The sequence below is a fragment of the Mytilus edulis genome, chromosome 2 (assembly GCF_963676685.1).
Source record: "Mytilus edulis chromosome 2, xbMytEdul2.2, whole genome shotgun sequence".
In the NCBI taxonomy this organism is placed as follows: domain Eukaryota; kingdom Metazoa; phylum Mollusca; class Bivalvia; order Mytilida; family Mytilidae; genus Mytilus; species Mytilus edulis.
In genome coordinates, this window is record NC_092345.1 from 24,162,354 (window position 1) to 24,187,128 (window position 24,775).

Genomic DNA, 24,775 nt, shown 5'->3' on the forward strand with positions numbered 1-24,775 from the left:
CTAATCCTATATCTGTGTTTGTTTTGTTTATAGCCAATTGAATTTAGAGATTTAAAATACTTTAAATTCGGACGAGCAGGGCGAGGGAGAATTTAAATAGTATTAAATTCATATGAAACGAGTGACTGGTGAAATATATTGTTTATTTAAACCAGTGCATGCATATATCAATAACTTTGTCTTCTGTGCACGATTTTATCAATTTTACAAAAAAGGTTACATTGATGTCATATAATTATGTCGGTGAATTATTGTCTGGGAAGCCAAAATTTAAAAAAGATAAATTTCTTCTAAATTTGTACAAATTAAAGACATTTCTTTAGAAAAAAGTATATATATACATAAGTTTTAAAATAAAAACTTGCTAGTTAGTTATAAAATTCATTTTTTTTTGTAATTTGAAGTTTCAAAAATTTTATTTGACATTAGGCTGTAAATCGTAAATCAACAAAACCCGATTTGTAAAATTACCGTTGAAATACATCTATAAACATTAATGACCTGCCTAGTATAATACTTAAGTAAATGGATTTACATCTCCTATTGTGTGAAGATCACCATTAGAAGCCGCAGACAAATGGCATCCAGCTACGACCACGTCGTCATTAAAAAGGTTTCTACAGGGGGACACGGTGGTATGAACACAGCCAATGATAACTGAATCCTATTACATAACCTTTTATATGGATCATAAACGCTAGACACGAAGTACATAAACACTTTCTGGATTTCAGATCAATAACTGTAAGTATATTTACTTATTTATCTTTTTTTTTTATTATTATTATTGTGATTATAGAAATACAACTACAGTGGTTATTGAAATTCAGATTTGTGATGCTATCAAAATTTTGTGATGAAAAGGTTATTTTTTTTTTTAATAAATTGGTAAACATTCAGACAAACAGCATATATATATATATGAGATGATATTGATTAAAACACCCTTACTACATTATATATCATTGTATGCATTATATACCATATATTTAGATAATAACTATTTATATTGACTGTGTTCTTACAACTAATCTGGTAATTTGTCTGTATTTTCTATGCTGAAGACCTAGAAATCAATATGTGGAGATAATCTGTGTTCTTATTTCATTGTGTATCATACATAAAAATATATTAATTTACAATTGTTTATGGAATTGTTATACATGTATTCATGATATTTGATATAAGGTTTATAAAGCCCATGAGACTTCATAAAAAAAACTTTGAAAAATGAATTAGAAGGACCAACAATCATTAATATAATGATAATATGGTGGTTATAATTTTTTGCGAGAACAGATTATTCGACCCTTATAATAGATGGAAAAAATTGACACTTATAAAAGATGAGTGAGTATGTTGTATATTTTGTATAATTGCGTTCTGCATTTCATCTGCGCCGATTTTTTTTCTATCACTTGCGCCGATTTGTTCATTCATTTGCGTAGATTGTGTTCAGGTAGACAACAGGTGAATGTTATTTCATATTTATTATCATAAACATCGGGGAGGTGAAATTAAGATTTCAAGCAAGATACTGTGGATACATTTATTTTCATGGGTACCAATTTTCGTGGATAAAGGAAAACTTGTAGTTTCGTGAATATTTAATTTCGTGGTTTTCCAGAGTTCAACATACAAGTCTATAGAAAATGTGTCATTTATTGCCATTTAGTATTAAATGGCGCCTGAAATCCATTTCAACATTCTTAATAAACTGTTAAAATGAGACAGTTTTGTCATCAATGTAATTTTACGCTATTATTCGCCTTCTTAAAGAAGACAATTATACTTTTCCGAGTGAGTTAAAGTTGTGAGATTTAAATATCTTAATGGGTCCGTCTATAAAGTCGTGTTACATCCTTCATTTATAATAATGGTCCTACCAACAGGACAAGTATGTTAATATCCCCGTAGACAAAATCCCAAACCATTAAGTATTTGTATGTAAACTTAAAATAATAGTATCAGTTTTATGAGTCCGAAGCGTTTTCTAGATTTACGACCTTTAGGAAACGGTGGTTAGGAACGCTCTAAGCCAAATATTTGGAATACAAGGGATAGATAAATACCGAACCACATTAATGAAGAGCAATAAGACCAAGGGACCTTAAAGTGATAGCCAAATTCGTCTTACTCTTAGGTCAACTTTACCCGATGGAGATGGAACATATGTTTCTTTATAATTTTGAATTTATCAATTATATTAAGTGCTTGTTACATGAAGTAAGTTTTGAAAACAAACTCACTTTGAAGCACAGCATATTCTTCAACGTCACTGGTATAAAAAGACTATTTTTTAAACAATCATAGGTTGGTTTTAAAGCTCATTTGAAATTTCAAACAAAGACGAAAGATGTCATTCTACTGGATACCCAAAATACGTAACATTTTTAACAAACAACGTAACATTGCTCTAGGTCTTCCGTATTTTATTTTTACTAAAACTTACATCATCGAAATTCGTGATTTTTGTTATGTTTCGAGGTTGTGTTTTTCGTAAAACAATAGGCATTCATATGGGAACCAACTGTGCCTTCTGCATACCGAATTGTTCCTTTATTCTTATGAGACTTGATACAGAAACTTAAAAAAAAAAAACACAAAAAAGACGAAGAATAAAAATATGGAATTATTTTTGAATTTCACTTTCCGTTATAAAGATGATGTCCTTTCACTAAAATGTTCAGTGTTGAGTGACTTATCTAGGTAACAAACAAAAACTAAAAACTTAGGGAATCGCATGAACTCCAAGACTGAAAGAGCGAGAACGGATTCGTCAACAAGAAACCAATACCTGCTATGCATGCTTCACCCGTCATGCTAATTGAGAAAAGAATACAGTCGGTAAAAATACTTATAAGACGATTATACTGGTATCTAAAGATCTTACGCCACGGTGACATGTTGCTAGTGATTTGAAACACCGAAACCTCGTATCGGTCAACCAATTTGTGAGCGTGACCGTGAAACTTGTGATGCACATGCATTTGTGAACCATTAGGATACCGGTATGACTGTCTGCTTTGATCTGAAATATCAATCTAACAAACTTTATAACAAAAAGAAAACTATCTCTCTCAATTAACAACTGTAATTGTCTTAAGGAATCCGCAGAATCATTCGTGTTTATAAATATTCCGGATACATAATCTTGTATCTCAATAGGCTTACATATGTATAGGATTTATCTTACAATTCAAAGTAAAGAGGTACTAGGACCAATTTTGCAGTTTTTTTAATGATAATTAAGCTCGAAATCTAAGACTTGGAATTTCATTACAAAAATTCTTAACAATATATCATAATACTTAGATGTCATGTAAGGACGCCTCAATCAAAATGGAATTGAATTTTACTAGAAAGATGATAGATATACAGCTTAACATGCAACAAAATTTGGGTTTTGTCAGAATGTCGATCCTTCTTTTATCAAGATATGTAATAAGGGGCTGTGCAGTATTTATCTCTGAGTGGAACCGGTGTACGGCAATTTAGTATCCAAACAAACCTTTTTGCTCCTCCAATATCTAATAAAACAAGATCTTTTCCCGCTTCAATTTATTGAGAGAGAAAAAGGTTCTTGTCCCACTATTATATAATCAGAAAATTGATAAATATAAATGAATGAATGATTTATTATAGTGCAATCTATATATACTATAGATTAATACATATTAATACAATATTACATTACAGCCAGACAGATAGGCTTACGATGCACTGACAAATTAAAGCTCAAAACTGACAAATGTGATACATTCATGATAAAAAAAAATCAATACAATGAGCAAAATTCAAATAAAATAATATTAGTTAAACAGTGTACAAGTGTCCTAATACAATAATTTATGAAGTCGATAAAATTCATATAGGTTGGGGCGAAGTAAAATCACCAATAACAGACGTTTTGACCTACATATAAATATACTGCATTCAGATTAAAATTACTAATACATGTTAGAAGGGGCCGGTTAGAAGATTACGTTCCGATTTTTTTTTTAATTCGATATTTCAATGCCCGAAGGGTAAACATATATTTACGTGTGATGCTATGCTGTCATCCTAAGGAAATGGGTTCATAATGTGTTAGCTTAAAAGTAACCAAAAAAGAAGTAGCATAAGGTTCCAACATTTTCGTTAAGTTATGTTATTTTTTTGTAATTGTAAGGACTTGAAATCTTGTTATTCTACAACTGTCAGGTAATATTTTACATTTAATAATAATTTGTTTTATCAAATAGTAGTTAGCACTTAGATGTTGACATGAATATCAATTACACGGTCATTTGTTTTAAATTTTCCTGTTATAAAACTATTAATTTTTCGAAAAACTAAGGATTTTCTTATCCCAGGAATAGATTAACTTAGCCGTATTTGGCACAATTTTTTGGAATTTTAGGTCCTCAATGCGCTTCAACTTAGTACTTGTTTGGCTCTATAACTATTTTGAACTGAGCGTCACTGATGAGTCTTATGTAGACGAAACGCGCGTTTGGCTTACTAAATTATAATCCTGGTACCTTTAACTACATCACTGAGATATATATGTGTTATGCTGTTTAATTCATTATTACTTATTTCAACAGTATGACGATACAGAAAACTCCTTATGATCTTTCCATTGTTCTTGCTTGAATCAATAACTTCATTTTCGCCAACCCTGCTCCCATTTACAGTTCAGGATGATCATTTTTTATTAAACATCGGAAACGAAAATGAGATGTTTGAAGTAGAAATACAAAAAATAATCAAATTTGGCTATAGTAATTCATACTATGATATCATGAAGGGCAAACCGTCATCCGGCCTGTAAGTGCTCCAATTGACTTTTATTATATATATAGGCCAAATTAGACAGATCGGTCATATTTTCATTTCAGAAACTCGTTGCATTCGTATGGTTTACATTTGATATTAACAGCTTTATTAAACTGACAAATTATATATTGACTCTTATATGTATAGATTTCAAATTGTAAAAGGATTTGCTTCTTGTCATATAAGAACATTTGAATCAAAAATTGTATTTAATTAAAGTTCTTAAAAAAGGGAAAAAAAATCTGAATTGTTAAGATATTCAATTTGGATCAATTCTAAAACAGCACTCTAGAATTTAAAGATGATTACACGTTCACTTATAAAAACAAATTACATGTAAAATATACTTAAGGAAGTTCGGTAACTCAGTTTCAAAATGACACGCTTTTCATAACACTAGTACATATTGATAGGGGATTAATAAAGGAACCAAAAGAGCAGAAATAAGATATAGGTCAATCTGCTTGTTTTTGAGATATTAGCCATTGAGATTTTGGCGGGAAAATGTTCTCTCTTGATTTTTTATAGATTTATCTTGACAAGTTTAAGTTCTCAAAAACTATTAAATAATAACAAAGATTTTATAAGACTTTTACAGATGGCTCGTGATTATACATGTAAAAATTTATAAAAAGAAAAATTAAGGCATTCAAATGGATAAAACCAGAGAATTCTGAAAATCTGAAAAAAATTACAAAACATGACAAGCGAACTTCCTTAAAAGCACTGATGTTTTTTTATTCTTATGATACCATGATGCATAACAATAAGTATACATACGAACATTGAAAATATGATTAGTATGTATAAGTACCTAGCCACACCTTACTTGTGTTTTGTCAAAAGATGAATTTTATTTGTATCCATCTATTTTCAACTGGTTTTTATAGTTTGTTCATATGTTGTACTGATACACCTCTGTCCCAGGTTAGGGGAGGGATGAGCGCTCACAAACATTTTATCCTCGCCGCATTCTGTATGTGCCTGTCCCAAGTCAGGAGCCCGTAGTTCAGTGGTTGTCGTTGGTTCATGTTTGTTAATTTGTTTTTCGTAAACTTTTGTCAGAACTTGATCGTTAGTTTTTTCAATTGAATTGTTTCGTCGTTTCACTAATGCCGGGGCCTGTTATAGCCGACAATACGGCATTGTGTATCTCTTTATTGGAGCGCTTCCGGTAGCCTATTATTGCTTGAACCACTTCATTTGAACTTAGATGGATAATTTTCTCAGTCATTGGCAATCATGCCACATCTCTTTATAAATACAATTAACATATTTAATATATTCATACACAGGACTGTGTACTGTTTAAACAATACAACAACATAAAATCCTATCATCTGCAAAATGCACATAAGTGTAATGCAACTTACAAATAATTTTAGACACGTTCAATGATATCGGTATTTAAGGTAGATTCATTGTATACCGCCATCTTGGATTGTACAATCACAGTACAAATCTGCAAATTTGGAGACAGATTTACAATTTACAGGTTAGACTATTTATTTATATAAAGACAACTTGGTGATTTATTGTATTATTCATAATATTTAAACAAATATCATTATAATCATTTTTCCGAATGAGCCATTTAAAGGGAGATAACTCTTTTAGTAAAAAAATATACTGGACTAATAGGGAATATTTTATTTTAACTTGTAGCAAGAAAACAAGTTTGGTGACACCATTTTTTATTTTTATTTTCTTAAAACATATAATAAAACCTATCTTCTCACAATTTATTTTAAAATTCTATTTCATAGAAAAATATTTTACGCACACAAATGTGTTTTTTCATGAACAATCCTAGTAACCAAACTTTGGCAATTTTCGACGACTCATATGCGACTTTTACAATTAGGTGGTCATATATTGGATCAAAAATGTTGTGTATACATTCAATTAGTTTTTTTTCGTGGTTTTGTACTTTTTTTTGTTTGCTTTAGCAAATGCGTTCCTCCTGCAATAATTCCAAAAGAACAATAAGTGTTTTTGCTGGACGTTGTGCAATGTATTAAGTATCGATGTTCCCCTTTTTGTATTAATAAAGGGTCGAGTCACGTTCAGTTTCTGAATATGTCTCTAAGAGATAAATTAAGAATAGAAGACTCTTTATTTATAGAGAATGACTATGGTAATCGCTTCAGACCATGTAAATGGCATGGTGTCATTATTGGAAGGGAGAACAATTAAATATCTGATCATTGCGAATAATAATACGAGGGTGGATTTTTTTTTTACGTCAGACGGTCATTTCGTCCACAAAAACTCATCAGTGACCCTCTAAAAAAAGTGTTTAAAGGCATAATTTAGTAATGAAATGAAGAGCATAAAGGACAGCTAAAATCAATTATGTTACAAGCGGAATAAATTTAAATTTTGATTTTTCAATAGTTCGAGAAACCTGAATGAACATCTGCTTGCTTTCTAAATCCATTTCGAAATTCTTAATATTGTTCATATAATATAAAAAAGAAGATGTGGTATGATTGCCAATGAGACAACTATCCACAAAAGACCAAAATGACACAGACATTAACAACTATAGGTGACCGTACGGCCTTCAACACTGTTTGCCAACATGTAATTTCTACTCAGTATATATATAACTGACTTTATAAGCAATTAGACAACACAATTACTTTACATCCTGTATCATGCCCAAATTTCTAGGCACCTTAACATTTTTATAGGATAGAATTTAAAAAAAACCTCAAAACCTATACAGAAAAGCGAAAGATATGAAAGCGACATTCAAATTCAAAGGTCGAAAATAAACTGACAGCGCCATGGCTAAAAGAGAAAAAGACAAACAGACAGAAACAGTACACAAAACAACATAGAACGTAGACTGAGTAACACGAACTCCATTTAAAACTTGAGGTGATCTCAGGAGCTCCCGAAGGATAAACAGATCCTGCTCTACATGTGACATCCATTGTGTTGCTCGTGTTAGTATAATTGTGTTTGCCAAAAAACCTACAAAACAACAATTTGACACAAAATTTTAAATGAACTTTGAATGTAACATTTAAGATAAAATCTGCATGTTTTATTTGTATAACAAAAGGTGATGAATAAACATGTCTTCTGTAAGAATAAACATGTCTTCAGCTTAATCCCGATCAGAGATCTCGAGTGCATTCTTATAATTTTATGTAACAAATCATTTCAGTAAATGTCAATTTTATAGCTTGTATAGTGGTAAATTATGTAGAATTCTAAACGGTTTATATCATGATCTATTTCATAACATTTACAGCCGATTTCAATGAGTGTGTAGCTGAAGGTATTATCTTTGGTTAGCTTGCTTGCTTGCTCGCTCCAGTCACGCTTCAGTGATTCCCTATATAAGCAACCAATTTTTTTCCCAAAAAGGTGGGGTGGGGGCTAGGCCCCCTGCCCCCCCCCCCCCCCCCCCTAAATCCGCCTCTGCAGACAAATCGATTAGTTATTAATCGGACTTGTCTACTCCTAATGGAGGGTAGTTTACCTAACCTAACAATGACTCCACGGTTCAGCTAGCAAGCAAGCTAACCAACGATATTACCTTTGCCTACACACTCATTGAAATCAGCTGTAAGGTAGTGAAAATTCAAGGCCAATTTCATATTTTTTTTCTACAATACTATGATAAAAGTCTTAAATTTTTACAAAACCTGTCGAAATTGCGATTTTGGGTTTTATTGATGTGTAAATTAATTGGTTATGTTGTCCGAAATTTTGTGTATAAAAACCTTAAGATTTAAAAGATTATTTTGTTTAAGGACTCTAATGTAAAATAAAGTCAAGGTTGATTGGCTCTATCTTTTATTGTGCTATCTTAAGCAAATATATGTTATTATGCTGTTAAAGATGTCTTTCTTGGTTATTAGTGTCGCTGGGTTGCTGTTTTATTGATTTAAAAAGTAAAAGTACAAAAATACTGAGATATCTAGATTTATAGCTAACAGCTATTGTTATCTAATAAACCATAACATCTCCTTTTGTTACAGGCGGTAATATTTTTGGTTATCTTGCTTGTTAGCTGAACCGTGAAGTCATTGTTAAGTCAGATTAACTACCCTTTTTTAGAGTAGACTAGTCCAGCAGATAACCAATCTATCTGTCTGTTGGACTAGGCTACTTCGAAAGGAGGGTAATATAACTGACCTAATAATGACTTTACGGTTCAGCTAACAAGCAAGCTAACCAAAGATATTACCTTTGGCTACACACTCAATGAAATCAGCTGTAAGATATATCTCAATATCCCGACATAAGGTTTTCTATATCTAATCTTCAGAAAAAAATCATTTGCCAAAATGTTTCATTTATATATACATGTATAATTATAATTGATAGAATTGATTAAGGTCAACTGAGCGACAAATAATTAACCTAATCAAAATATCCGTACGGTAGCAACATTTTCAAGTGGTAAGGTTAGGTTTTTTAAACATAGTAAAACACTCAAAACCTTGAGTTTTGAAAGTGCTTTTACTGTAGCATGTTTCTCTATTGTCATAAAAATTCATAATATCTAATAAAATTAATAGATTTAGCTAACAAAGTCCTTATATTTCAATAAGGTAACTTTATTTGTTAATTGGAAATTGTTTTTATGTTAATTAGGCTTAAATTAAAAATTGTTTGCTTTCCCCTCTCTGTGATTAAAGTAAGATAACTCTGGTCAATTTTCCTAACATTCAATCATTATAGGAAGATGATATAGTTCTGTTTTCATTTATAGTCTTTTTCAGAAAAGTTCTAATTGTTTTGGGTAGGTCCCAATTACAATTTTACACTCTAGCACTCGGCATCTGTTAGAAGCTTCTTGAATAAAATGGTGGCTATGGTGTACTGTTTTGTGTTTGTGTTAGGCGTTATTACACTTCTTTCATGTATTTGTCTTAAGGGATAGAATAAAGCAGATAAGTTACATCAGCTTTCTGCTTCATTTGAGTTCTGGCATAATGGTATACACCATACCGATCTTAGAAACACATGCCTTTACGAGTAGGATGACGAATGCTGTTGGACAGTTTTTGATGCATACCACAACTTGAAACAGTGTATTCATGACAGCACAATTAATGTTTTTCACCGGCATATTGTACCTCAAATTAAAAGTAGGAAAAAAGTGGGTTTTTTTAATAATTTCCAGGACATGGCTTTAATAGAGAGCAATTTCATGAATACTGGGAAGATGCTTTTTCTGTGACATAGTCACTTGTTTCAGAATATTTACCCCTATATACCTTAATGGTATATTAAGGTATAACAAAGGAAAGTTTTATTCTGTAACGAATGCCTGTGATCTGTGATTTGGAGCAGTTTGTCTCATCGCTCTAACAAAGTTAGTGATGATGAAGGCAGATTTGACCTTGGTTATTTTTAACGTATAAACACGGATTTGTTACTCACAGATAACAAAAAAATATTTATAAGATAACAAAATAATTCTTTACATTGGTATATATTAATTTTAAACCTTTCAAAACAAATAAAAGAAATTATAGATATACATAAATGTCTTTGATAAACTAATGAAAAATACGAGTATCTAGTACATTACAGATTTTGTAACGATTTTAAATTCAATAAAAAAACTATATTTTTAAGATATAAGTATAACCCTGTTCAAGGTAGACAATCAACATATTGACTTTATGAAATTAAACATAGACTCATAGTTCAAAGGAATATAACTCTTGTATACAAATGACACATCAATCGAGTTATTTAGCTGCGAATTCGTGCGCCACCTTCAAGGAAGATTCTAAATTATCAATATAACCACAAGTTGTTAATCTATAGATACTGACGACTAATGAATTCTAACCACAGTAAAGAATATTTGTTTGAAATTTTTTAACACTTACTCAGAAAAATGCTCGAACTACTTGACTTTCAAAGCTCATAATTAACTAGTCCAAATAATTATGACGTCTTGAAAGGCTATTATAATTTTTTTCTTTGACACCTTACTTCGAATAATTAACGTGTTTACACACTGATGTAATATGGTTGTTAAACATTACAAACCTGTAATAGTATAAGACACTATACACCTCGTGTGCTTGCATTAACTTATCCAAAAATATATTTATTTCAAGCCTAAATATTTCGACATGTTATTTACATTTAATAAATTTTAGAATCACAATTTCCGGTTAAGATTTGACTAAATACCAAATTCTTGATATCGTCAGGTAAACATGCTACTTTTAGTAAAGTACATTAAGTATTTGACATTTCCGGAATGAGTCCTGCATCTTCAAGATTATATCATCAATACAAACATGTTAACATTACAAATTAAAAAAAAAAAAAAAAAAGCTGAATGCGGAAGGATGCACGATAATGTGATATAAATGTAGTTATTTTAAATTATGAGTTAAAATTCCAAAATGAAGAAGTGTTAGCTCATACATTTTTGTTTCGGCACACCATTTGCTTTTTTGAGGAGAATCTTGATATTCTAGAATTGTCAGGTAATTTGATACATTTTTATTATTTTAATGAAATAAGTTATTGAATATCAAACTTTTATTTTTATATGAATGATTCTTGTAGTATGCTATTTCAATGGTATGAATGTTCAGACCTTTTTTTTTCGTCAACCTTACTCAAGACGTTTCATGTTTCATGTTGACACTGTTGTTCTAATTCAACAATACAACGTTAGTTAACATTGAAATCACACAAACGTCATCGTCAAAATGTGTCATTGTATTTCCTAAAATGCACCGTAACCAAGCTTTATATAGGGGTTTTAGGGTTCTGTCATATTTATGAAAATATAACCATATGACAAACGCTTATTTGTTGCAAAAGCTACATCAGCGATAGTCTTTTACTAGTCATTCTTTGCATCATGTGATAGAGAGAGAGAACAAGACTTTCTCGTTTTTATATAGATAAGACCGTTGGTTTTCCCGTTTGAAAGATTTTAAGTAATTTTTGGGGGCCTGTATAGCTTGCTGTTTTGTGTGAGCCAATTCTCCGTGTTGAAGGCCGTACTTTGACTGTTATGGTTTACTTTTGAGAATTGTGACTTGGATGAAGAGTTGTCTCATTGACACTCATACCACATTTTATTTTAACTATTGTTGCGAGTTATAGTAAATAATAAAAAATCAATATGAGGAACATTTGAAACTAAAACAAAAGTTATATTGTCATCGACAATATTTCCGTTCAAATAAGGTTGTTTAGGTTTTGGAAGTCAGTTAATGCAAAGGGAGAAGGTCCAGTAAAAAGACCCCTTTTTGGCCCCAAAGTGAAGCAGTTTTTCAAAATTGTTAAAATGTAAATTTTTAGCTATTTTTTTGAAAGAAGAATACTTCTGCTACATAAATATGGACTGTTTTTGACAATACATTAAACATTTATCGGGTACTAGCATCATTAATTTATGTTAAATTACTGAAATCTTCACAATTTTAGCATTTCAGGTAAGTTTTAGACGGTTTCTGTCTTAAATGGAAGTGGCCGCATTTGTGTTCATTTTAATTATTTAAATGTAAGTTGTATTTGATGATAATTTATAACATATATAAAGGACGAGAGTAAACACGGATGAGGCCACTTTCATTTTTGACAAAAAAAACGTCAAAAACATTTTATGTCATATTCGATAGATTTTTTTCATATTTTAGATTCGAATTTGAGCGTCTTTAATGACTAAATCAGTTAAAAAATTTCATATAAACTAATTGAATCGACTGAAGTAGACACTTAAGTGTTTAAAAGTGTCCAAAATCTTTCATCAGATGAACCTAAAATTTGAGGCCAAAATCGGCTCTTACCGGACCTACTCCTTTACATAATTATTGTTTTAGAATTGAATTAAACGATGATATAAATAAATCTATGTTTGGTACTTTTTTTTTTTAAATTTTATTAATATAAAATAAATCCTGTAGGCTACACAAACTTTCTGATGTAACACTGAGAGAGCAAAGGGGAAATACAATTGACAGTATCTCATTCCTTCCGTTCAAAATAAACAATCAATTTCTGTGTATTATGAATTGAATGTAAAAGTTTAGATGGTTAGACAGATGCACTTAAAATTCGTATGATTCAGAAATGTTCAAAAGATTTTTCTTTAAAGTTAATTTAAGAACTATATGAATTCCTGGATGAGGAGTTTATTTGTCTTTTCTTTAATATTGTTTTTGTCCATAGTCTGATTATTCTATTTTCTTAGTTTTGTGAACATTTTAAGAAAAGATTGGCACATGAAATCAGAATGAAAATATGTGTTCTCTCATTTGTGATAAATCTTCACAATTTTTTTGTAATCAATTACACTGTAGGGTTTACCCCTGAAAATATAATTATTTCATTTTTTTTGTAATCAATTACACTGTAGGGTTTACCCCTGAAAATATAATTATTCTTTCAAACAAAAACAAAGGAAAAAATGTCCTTCCAAAACCAGTTCCAGACGAGGTTAATACTATGAGTAATTATGTGGTATTTCGAAGAAAACACAGATTTAATTTACACTGTACCATACACTTTTCATATCGAAAAGTTGTGAAACATGAATACATGGAAAGACCAGATGATGTTTCACATTGCCTTAAATATATGTAAATTACTAAAATTACATTTATTTTCATTGGAAATTGAGTTTGCTTCGTGTGATTTCCGTATGGAGTGTTACCAAAATTAGAACACTTTTTATCAGATGCTTACCATCAATTTCATATATAAAAACAAAAATTAAGGAAAAAGATAATCTGAACAATATCGTTGAACTTCTTTCCTCTGAACAGAACTTTTTTCCCGCAGATTCTGTTATATTTATTTTTTCATTATCAATGAACGATGTTTATCAGCTCTTTGGTCGGTTGATTGTTTCTTTAACACATTCCCCATTTCCATTCTAAATTTATGTAGTTTTGCTTAAGAGTAATTTGATAGCCAGTAATTCATTTCTACCTAAAATCTTAATATGTCATTCTAAATGTACGTTTTCAAGTGCTACACTTGAACTGTAACTTAAACTTATCAAGCGATGTAGGAAAAGTTGTTCTTACAAGGTTTTTTGACAGGTATGACAAGCCGTATTCTAGCTAAGATTTAAGGGTGTGGACAGACAAAGTTTTAAGAAAAGGGGCACAGTAGCGCGGTTTCTAATATGAATAAGAACAAATGGATCATATTCTAAAAAGGAAAATTGAAAATGATTAAAATGGTATGAATGTAATTTTGATGGATTTATGTTATGTTTTATTAGTGAATTTATATTATTCTTTTTCTAGTAGAAAAAAGTGATATTATTGCATGAACAGTATTTAGTAGGGGTACGATCGTTTAATTTTCTTGTAATTTTCAAGGACAGAATATATTTATTTTCATTTGTTTCTATATAAGAAAATGTGGTATTAAAGCCAACGAGACAACATATACTCTCAATCAAAGTCAAAATGTATAAAATGTTAATGTACGGTCTTCCACACGGAGCCGTGGTTCACAATGAACAGTTAGCTATAAAAGGTCCCAAAACTAATGACAGGTTTTATGTATTTCGCGTGGCAATGTTTCAAACAATCATTACGCGTGACGTCATGAAATGATGGTATCCTTTTACACGTCTTCTTCTCACATTCTATTATTCTCACTAGGTCTTTGCCATCCAACACATTTATAAATACATAATCCCATGAAATAAGACTGAACTTAATTGTCAATTTTATTTTTGTTACGGTTATTGAATATGTTGATCAATTCCGGTTGTGATTTCCCCCTTAGCTATTTTCATTATTTTTATTGAAACGGTCGTCATCTTTACTTGGTACGTGTGAATGTAAAATATAATTAAAAAAAAAGAGGTCGACATCAAATATAACGTTCCTGTAATATGACGGGATCTACGGAATTAGACGTAGATACTGTAACTGCTAAATCTATTCATATTCGTCAACAGGGGTCTTTGCTCAGTCTCACTTCAAATATAAACTTCCCATAAATCAGATGTGAATTCTTTTAAGCACTTTTCGTATGAAGGCTATTGTACAGACATGGGATTAAATTTTGGTTGGTAAATCGAAATAACCTGCAACTATCATATATATAAATAATAACGCATATATGAATCAGCTAAAGTAAGAGAAGATAATTAAGTGGTTATGCAATAATAGGTAGTAATGCCATAGAAGTCAAAGGAAAACCAAAGAAATTAGAGGGAAAGTATAGGATCCATCCCCGGTTGGGAAGGTATACTAAAAACCAGATCTACTCTAATACTCTAGCACTTAATATTTGTACATAGTTTTCTTACTTTGTAAAACATTAACAACTAGTATTGTATTATATTTGATAGACCCACTCTGACTGATGAAAGCTATTTGTTCAGCCACAATTATTAGTATCGCTGCGAGAGTTTTAAGACCGATATATAAAATATTATCGAATAAAGACTTATTAAATTACCAACAGTATAAAGTGAACATTCAGAAGAAAAGTGGGTAATTAATAAATAAGATCAAGTATTTCAACAAAAAATTCTTTTCTAATATTGATCAATATATTTATATCTTTTTATATTTCTATAAATTCATAGAGATAGATTAGCTTATTTTATGCTTCATATACATCTAAAAAAGTAAAATCACAAAAATACAGAACTCCAACGAAAATTCAAAAAAGAAAGTCCCTTATCAAATGGCAAAATAAAAAGCTCAAATTCATCAGACGAATGGACAACAACTGTCGTATTCCTGGCTTGGTATAGGCATTTTCTTATGTAGAAATTGGTTGATTGATTTTTTTTTTTTTTTTTTAATTAAAATAGCTAGATACACCTCTCACTTGTATGACAGTCGCATAAAATTTCATTTTACTGACAACGATGTGTGAACAAAACCAACAGACATACTACTAGTAGGTAAAAATATCAAAAAAAGGAGTACAGTAGTAATCATTATGTTATTATCTTAATCACTATAAAAAGAAACAAAAATGTAAACATTCACCATGTCACAATAACACAATGACGGGATATATAGGTACAGAGCCACGTCATATGTAACAAAGAACACATACAGGCATATAATGGTTTACTTCTACAAATAGTGAATTGGATAAAGAGTTGTCTCATTGGCACTCATACCACATCTTTTTATATCTATATAGGAGATACCAAATTAGCAAAAATGAAAAACAAGAATACAAAATTTATCATAGCCCAATAACACAATGACGGGATGTATAAGTACAGAGCCACGTCAAATAGATACCAAAGTAATTTTCATAAAGACAAATAAAATAATACTATATTACGTTTAATTATTAAGACGATAAACAACGTCAGTACCCAGAATCTATACTTTAAGAATATCGTGTAATATTTGTGAATTTGATACGGAATATGTAGCAACAAATTCTTGGGACCTTCCGATGAACTTTTTGATAACAGGGATGAGACGGTCTTTGATATACCCCTGGTTCATCGACTTTTTGCTCAGACACTGATGATGTTTTACAAAGTCTGAGTAGTTGCTGCATGCTTTTGAATATCGATTGAGTTGGGAAATGTATGATATTACGATGCTGTGTTTGACAAAATGAAAAGTATGCTTTATAACAGCTCTTAACTATAGATGCTTAGACAATGAATTACGTATTCTGTATCTGAAACTAATTTCAAAAATGCAATTCGTGTTTCATATGATTAATTGCTACATTTTAGGGAAGACATCAAAAGTTCAATGTAGGATAAAAAAACTTAATTCACATAGTTTTTTCGCTGACCCCCCTACCCCCCTTCTTAACTTAATTTGGGAAAAATTGATTTACCTATATGGATATATGTAAAATCCATTTTAGATTAACAAAACTTGCAGCAATGTTGACCCCCCCCCCCCCCCCCCCCCAAACCCCCAAACTATTCGATTTAAGTTTTTTTATCCTACATCGATCTTTTGATGTCGTCCCTAATATGTTGTGGGGGTTCCTGCTTTTGTGTTTTATCAATTAATTTTTAAGGTTAAGTATTCTTTATGAATATATCCGTCTACATTTTTATAAGCACAATTTGTAGATATCAATCTTAGATATGGACTTAATCTTATTATGTATCAATTTTAAATTTTAAGAAGGAAAGGTGAAATCGATTAAAATAAATCCCTAGAAATCAAGTTAAATGATAAAGAAAAACACCATATGCACAGAGACTGTCGGATTTTTAAAAATCGAAAATCAAATAAATGACAAACAATCTGTTTGGTAGAAATACAACTAGAAAAGTCTTACTTTTTGATGTTTGAGATTTGTTTCACAATAATATAAAGTATATGGTTTTATCATAAACTAGTATTATAATTACCTCGTTATGATCTACGGAAACGTTAGTTTAGTGGATGCGAACTATGAATATTTTCACAATATAACAAGAACTCTTCTATATAATTTTGACTTTTACATTGTTTTACAGGACCATGTCACAATCTTTAAGCTTAAATAATTATCAAAGGTACCAGGATTTTAACTTAGTACGCCAGACGCGCGTTTCGTCTACATAAGACTCATCAGTGACGCTCATACCAAAATAGTTATATAAAGCCAAACAAGTACAAAGTTTAAGAGCATTCCAAAATTCCAAAAAGTTGTGACAAATACGGCTACGGTTATCAAAGCCTGGGATAAGAAAATCCTTAGTTTTTCGAAAAATTCAGGAAAGTTATAAAAATTACCATATAATTGATATTCATGTCAAAACTGATCCTCACAATTTTGTTAATAATCAACTTGATTATTGCAGACCTTTATATTGCCCGCACTTCATGGCCCATATTCATAATCATCAGCCACGAAATATGCAATATTGATTTTCAAGAGTATTTTATATTAGAAATTATAATATCGGTTTCTTTGATATGTGTTTGTCTATGAAAAATAAAGCTTTAGTTTAATTGTACATCCAACTTTGAATAGAGAGGTAGTGGCAATTTTCCCTGCATATATTCCACACTTTTAAAAAGGCCTTTCATTGTTTTATTTTCTAATTAACCGTATGAAAGTTTATGATTGCGTCGGATAGAAATCGACCATATGCAAGTGCACGTATATATGTACATGTATAATAATTCAATTCATTCTTAAACATTAAAATACGAAATAAAAAGTGATTTTTTTTTATATATCTCCTCAATTTATAAACGGTAACACACTTTGCAAAGAGATTTTCAGTCAATCTGAAATTGTTTAACAGATGTATTAATATTCATTGCAGAAAGTCAATTTCTATTCGACGCATCTTGAATGTCGATCTGGAGCTATGTTTTAACCAAGACTCATGGGTTTCTTGATCATCATTTAATTGACCTTCAATAATTACAGCTTTGACCAATATGTACCTGAAAACCGTGACGATCGTTTGAAATTCTGAGGGGATTAGGATATTTGAAATATTCTGGTCCGGTAAGAACTAACATATTGTCCTTGTCCAAAACAGGTTTAAATGAGACTTTTGCACAACAATGGAGAATGGAAAAAAATGAAAAAAAGTTTGTCATCAAAACAATCAAATAAAACAAGTTTGAAAGCCAATTGAACATAATATAGTATTAAACTTATATGTGTATATATAAACTTATATGTATATACAACTCGTCTAAACATTATGTACACAGCCATGCATCATCATCATTGCTGGTGATCCGATGGATAAATCTGTTGTAGAGATGTCACTGACTCAGACGTACTTATAAACTTATATGTACATATTTATACAACTCGTCTAAACATCAACCCAACAATGTTAGATCTGTAAATTTGCTTTCACAAATTTTTTGTTCTTCCCTCGCCGGGATTCGAACCCATGCTACTGAGATATCGTGACACCAAAATGCCTGCACTGTAACTGGCGCGCTAGACCACACGACAACCTGGGCTTCATATATATATACTGGAGGAGTTATATGATCAGAAGGTTACACAAAAATACATCTTTGGGGAATCTCGCCTGAGAGAGATGGAACTATGGGGATGACTTTTTTGTTTCGGGCCTACTATAATATGTTATCAATTTCTATCAAACTGTGGGGGTTTCAATCTTAGAATATAATAGCTAGTTTACGAAGTATGCTGCAATATTTGTATCTAGGGAATTCTGTTGTTGTCTGTGAATTTAACATCATTTAAACATAATGCAGTTCATTGCATACATTTGTTGACAATACTATTTAGTATTAAAACATTCGAGCAATGCTAATACTAATTCTCTAAAAGAGCACAACTAGTGGTTAACGCTTAGTACTTATAAACATCAGTTTATGGCAAATGTTAACTTTCCTTGTGTTTGTATCATACTGTATAAGATACAGGAAGTACTGATACCGTTTCCAAGGCTCGTTACAACAAAAAACAATTAAGGACATTTTTATAGAACGTTATTATTTTTTAACTAGTTTAGTGCACTATGTATGAAGCTGCCCTTCTATTAATAAAAGGAAACTGGTCATTATACAAGACCATTAAGAATAAACGGGGCCGTTTTGAAAAAAAATACGCGGGTCTATCAATTTATTTAATTTTGAGTTTTAAAATCCAGAGAGAATTATTGTATTTTGCATGCCATTTATAACTTTAAATAGAACAGCAATGAAACTATGTTTACATTTACATGTTATTCCATCACATTACCTTTTTTGGTGTTGCCTCTTGCCATTACAGACACCCTCGACCATTATACCAGACCTTTGACTTATAACAGGTCAATTATGAAAACATTCATAAATTAAAAATAAAGTAATAATAGTTATTTCCATTAATATTACATTAATAAGCACAGAACTGTATTCTACAATACAGTTCTGTGAAGTGCTTTACATTTTTAAAGATAATTAACGAATTTGCGGCTATTGGCAACAATATATATTCAAAGAAGAAAGATAGCATAAAATAAAGCAAAACTATGTTTTGGACGGATGGTAACTTTGTAGTATTCAATTATGGACGCATAAGGTTTAAAATATGAAAAGCAAAAAATATGTTTTGCCAAAATTAAATGTGGTGATGTAAATTAGAAATTCATCCTCTATTCATGTACTAAAAATAAACCAAAGAAACATTGTAGTATTAGAGGCTAAGGGGGTTCAAGCAGATGCTGGCCATGTTAACTGCCTTAATTTCTTTTAAAGATTTTTGTTTACATGTAACATCTCATTAGGAAATTATTTGTATTCGTCATTAAGTGTTTGCCAGAACTCTGCTATTGAGTGCCAAGTCCATAATATGTGCTCAATATCTCAAACAACCTTAATGTCCATAATATGTGCTCAAAATCTCAAACAACTTCAATGTCCATAATATGTGCTCAATATCTCAAACAACTTCAATGTCCAGAATATGTGCTCAATATCTCAAACAACTTCAATGTCCATAATATGTGCTCAATATCTCAAACAACTTCAATGTCCATAATATGTGCTCAATATCTCAAACAACTTCAATGTCCAGAATATGTGCTCAATATCTCAAACAACTTCAATGTCCATAATATGTGCTCAATATCTCAAACAACTTCAATGTCCATAATATGTGCTCAATATCTCAAACAACTTCAATGTCCAGAATATGTGCTCAATATCTCAAACAACTTCAATGTCCATAATATGTGCTCAATATCTCAAACAACTTCAATGCAGATTAAGTATTTCCGGTTTGTTTCATCTTAAATTTGAAATTTAAAACATTACCGTAAATTTTATGTTTTTGTTTCTGTATTGAAACCAGTAAAGTATTGCTATTTAGAGTGGGGTGCTCATTTTCGCCTTATCTTTCCATGTTTTCTATAGTTTATGTTCAGGTCTATATGTTTTTTGAAGTATACTGATATTTCTATAAGAAAATAACTTCAAATACAAAATTTTCTTAAGCTTGAAGACGTCTTTTTTTGAAAATAATCATCTGAAAAGTAAGATTATTTTTAAAGGGCGTTTGAAATTGCCTGATATTTTGTCAATGAGGGACACATATTCGCCGTTTTTACACATCTATTTTTGGTTAAAAAAAAAACAAATAACTGCAGCTTTAAACAATATTTGGCAAATCAATTTCATTATAGATGAGTAGCAGACATTTCAAATACGTAAAGAACTGTCATTTAGGGAATCAGCCAAAGAATTACTAAGAAATAGTTCTTTAAAATCGTGTTTTTCATTCAGGAAATTGGCCAAAAATCATTGTCCGTTTTTCGATGCTTTGCGGTAAGTGCCGCAATTTTGTCTCAGTTTAAAAAATAATCATATTTGTGAAACAATTATAATTTTCCGGCATATTTCTTCCATTTCAACCAACCAAGTTTTTACACCTCAAAAACATAACACGGCGAAATTGTGTCCCCGGCGAATATCTGGGCCCCACTCTATTGGTTGTTTCAATTACATTAGATTTAAAGATGCAATATATATTTTTTTCCTTTTCCCAAAAAGAGTCTGTCACATACATCCCGTGCTTTAAAACTCTCTTTCTAAAATGAGTTTAGATGCATACTTGTTGGACGTTTCTTTTACGGTATTTCAAAAATATTTTAATGTCAATATAATTGTTTTCCTCTTCTGATATATGAACATCTTTTCAAAATTATATAGGAAGAATCTACCACGCCGTATCTAAAATCTTGTCCCAAGACTGTGACGTTGGATGTCCAACAATGACGTCATTCGACATATGACGTCATGTCATAGTGACCGAACTATTTGGGACCCATTGATGAATACTTATCCCCGGCTTAGTACATTTCTAGGATATTGATTGGTTAACGCACGTCGTTACAAAACCCATAGCCCCTGACTGTGGCTAACCAACATCACCGGACGTTGCTTCCCATTACATTGGGGAAATTCACGCGCGTTTTCCTTAGTTCCATGGTTGTTCCTTATGAAATATCGAATTCTGTAGATTATCCATGATGTCTGTATAATTAGATACTTAATCCACTAACGATTTTATCTTGTTATGTCGATTATTTGCCATCATTTTAGTAAATGCATCACTATTCTGCCACATTGTCAATGAATGGGACACTGACCTAGCTATGCAAATGACCTGCGTTGACGTTACACCGTCTATGATGTAACTCTCACAACTTTTCAGCGCAAAAATCGACCCATTTCACTTTCTCTGTCTTCAGATTAAAAACGTCTATTTTTGTCTACCTGTAGGGTTCTACCAAAGTACACCCCGTCAAAAATATGTCAAAATCTCAAATTTCAATAAAAGTTATTTAAAAAATGAAAAAAACGTTACTTTCACGTTAAACTTTGTGGTCGAATTTCTCTAAAAATTGCCAGATTTAGGCTAAGACCGGGGATAAATTCGTTATCTATGTTCATATCCGTAGATATGGATATTTTAACACCCTTCAGAACCCTGTACACCCTTCGGCTGCGAATCAGGGTGTACTTGGATAATTCAGGGTGTTAAAATAACCATATCTACGGATATGAACGTATATAACTTATAATATAACCATGTTTGAACTTTAGTCTTTCATTTGAAAAAGATACAGTACTGAGGAGAAGCTTTAGGTAGCAATAAACAGTTAGGAAAAAATATTAAAATTTGCCCTTATAAATTTTACCATCCCCTTTTCATTGCTTTCTGGCAATATCAAGCTTACTATTTGTGTCATATATGGGCATATGTATGTAATCAGAATCTTCCATAGATTTTATATCCAGTATATAAAATTGTAAAATATAATTTCTTTTGGGTGTATCCATGGCAACAATCTGCATTTATTTGTTATAAAATATTGCAAAAAGGGGGGAAAAGATGTCACATATTTCCCCAAAATTTGGCTAAAAGTAGAATTTCAATCGCTTGAAGTAATACCTTTTCTGAAACTGTGTACATATATCATTCAGCAAATCCAATGAAAATCATATGTCTTTCATCTCATTTTTTTGTAAAATTGCGTCAAAAACTTCGTGTAGAAAAAAAGTGTTTGTAAACATTACATTAATTTCTGGACCGATGGCCGGTCTAGCTATGAAAATACGGATTGTCAAACAGAAAACAGCCCATAAAACATGTAAAAAATAATCTTGATGCTCTTATAAACCATCTTTGAAGGCTAAATAAGCACTCAGCTGTCTAAAAATTAATTTTATTACACAATAACTTTCCTATTTGAAAAATCCACAGGGGCCAAAATGCGAAACTAAACTCCTAACTGTGTATTGCTACCTTAATAGTAAATATTTTTTTCAAATTCTCCCTTTTAACTTATTTTCTGTGTTCTGCTAGCTAAATCGAGCAAAATGGCCTTTTATTTTTGAAAATTGGTTGAGTAATGAATATTTTATGAAGGTAAGCAGTTGACACTGAAACACGACAAAAACTGATTTTAAAGAAAGGTGCCAAGTCAAAGTGTAAAATCTTGTCTCTACCTCCATTTTTAGCAAAATCTTAAAAACTATACCTCTTTTGTCACTTTTTAAATGTTGAAAATCTTAATAAGATCTCTGATGATGCATAATAGTACAAAATTTAGCAATTTCAAGCATAAAAATGTTAATCTTTATGCTTATTGCATACCAAAGACTTGATTAAAAAACTTGGTGATAGGGAATCAATTTCTTACTTCTGATTTAACTATACATTTGAAATATGCCAAAATGTAACATGAAATCTTGATTAAAACAATAATTTGATATATTCGCAAGAAAAAAACCAACGCGTTCAATACTTAGGCTACTACATGCAGCCCAATCCATCAGAAGCAAGAGTTAAGCCGATAGAGTACAAATATAAGCCTTGTGTCAAAATGTCTAATTTTGGTTGCTAAGGACTGTAAACAATAAAATTAACATGTATTGTCATTCTTAAACACTTAATTTCCTCAGAAGTTGATTTAGAATCTAAATATCAATAGATTTGTGGCATGAAAAGTCTTAAATTATACAATTCTGAGCTTGGTAAGTATGCCATAAGGTAGCAATAAACAGTTAGGAAAAAATATTAAAATTTGCCCTTATAAATTTTACCATCCCCTTTTCATTGCTTTCTGGCAATATCAAGCTTACTATTTGTGTCATATATGGGCATATGTATGTAATCAGAATCTTCCATAGATTTTATATCCAGTATATAAAATTGTAAAATATAATTTCTTTTGGGTGTATCCATGGCAACAATCTGCATTTATTTGTTATAAAATATTGCAAAAAGGGGGGAAAAGATGTCACATATTTCCCCAAAATTTGGCTAAAAGTAGAATTTCAATCGCTTGAAGTAATACCTTTTCTGAAACTGTGTACATATATCATTCAGCAAATCCAATGAAAATCATATGTCTTTCATCTCATTTTTTTGTAAAATTGCGTCAAAAACTTCGTGTAGAAAAAAAGTGTTTGTAAACATTACATTAATTTCTGGACCGATGGCCGGTCTAGCTATGAAAATACGGATTGTCAAACAGAAAACAGCCCATAAAACATGTAAAAAATAATCTTGATGCTCTTATAAACCATCTTTGAAGGCTAAATAAGCACTCAGCTGTCTAAAAATTAATTTTATTACACAATAACTTTCCTATTTGAAAAATCAACAGGGGCCAAAATGCGAAACTAAACTCCTAACTGTGTATTGCTACCTTAATAGTAAATATTTTTTTCAAATTCTCCCTTTTAACTTATTTTCTGTGTTCTGCTAGCTAAATCGAGCAAAATGGCCTTTTATTTTTGAAAATTGGTTGAGTAATGAATATTTTATGAAGGTAAGCAGTTGACACTGAAACACGACAAAAACTGATTTTAAAGAAAGGTGCCAAGTCAAAGTGTAAAATCTTGTCTCTACCTCAATTTTTAGCAAAATCTTAAAAACTATACCTCTTTTGTCACTTTTTAAATGTTGAAAATCTTAATAAGATCTCTGATGATGCATAATAGTACAAAATTTAGCAATTTCAAGCATAAAAATGTTAATCTTTATGCTTATTGCATAC

At 30.9% G+C, this 24,775-nt stretch overlaps 1 protein-coding gene across 4 annotated transcripts in view; it reads left to right on the top strand.

Annotated features, from left to right (window-relative positions):
- Positions 1 to 546: 546 nt before the first annotated feature.
- The window catches only part of LOC139511790 (uncharacterized), a 30,372-nt gene continuing 6,143 nt past the window's right edge, over positions 547 to 24,775 (top strand). The window contains exons 1-2 of one of the 4 annotated variants that reach the window (XM_071298853.1): positions 11,138 to 11,300; positions 18,056 to 18,243. Coding sequence is in view for 1 of the 4 variants with exons in the window: in XM_071298851.1 (XP_071154952.1) it covers positions 6,216 to 6,316 (101 nt within the window). In the remaining 3 variants the exon portion in view is untranslated. Of the gene's footprint in view, positions 745 to 6,205; positions 6,317 to 11,137; positions 11,301 to 18,055; positions 18,244 to 24,775 lie in introns of those variants that run through there. The other 3 variants (XM_071298854.1, XM_071298851.1, XM_071298852.1) reach the window with 3 other exon arrangements.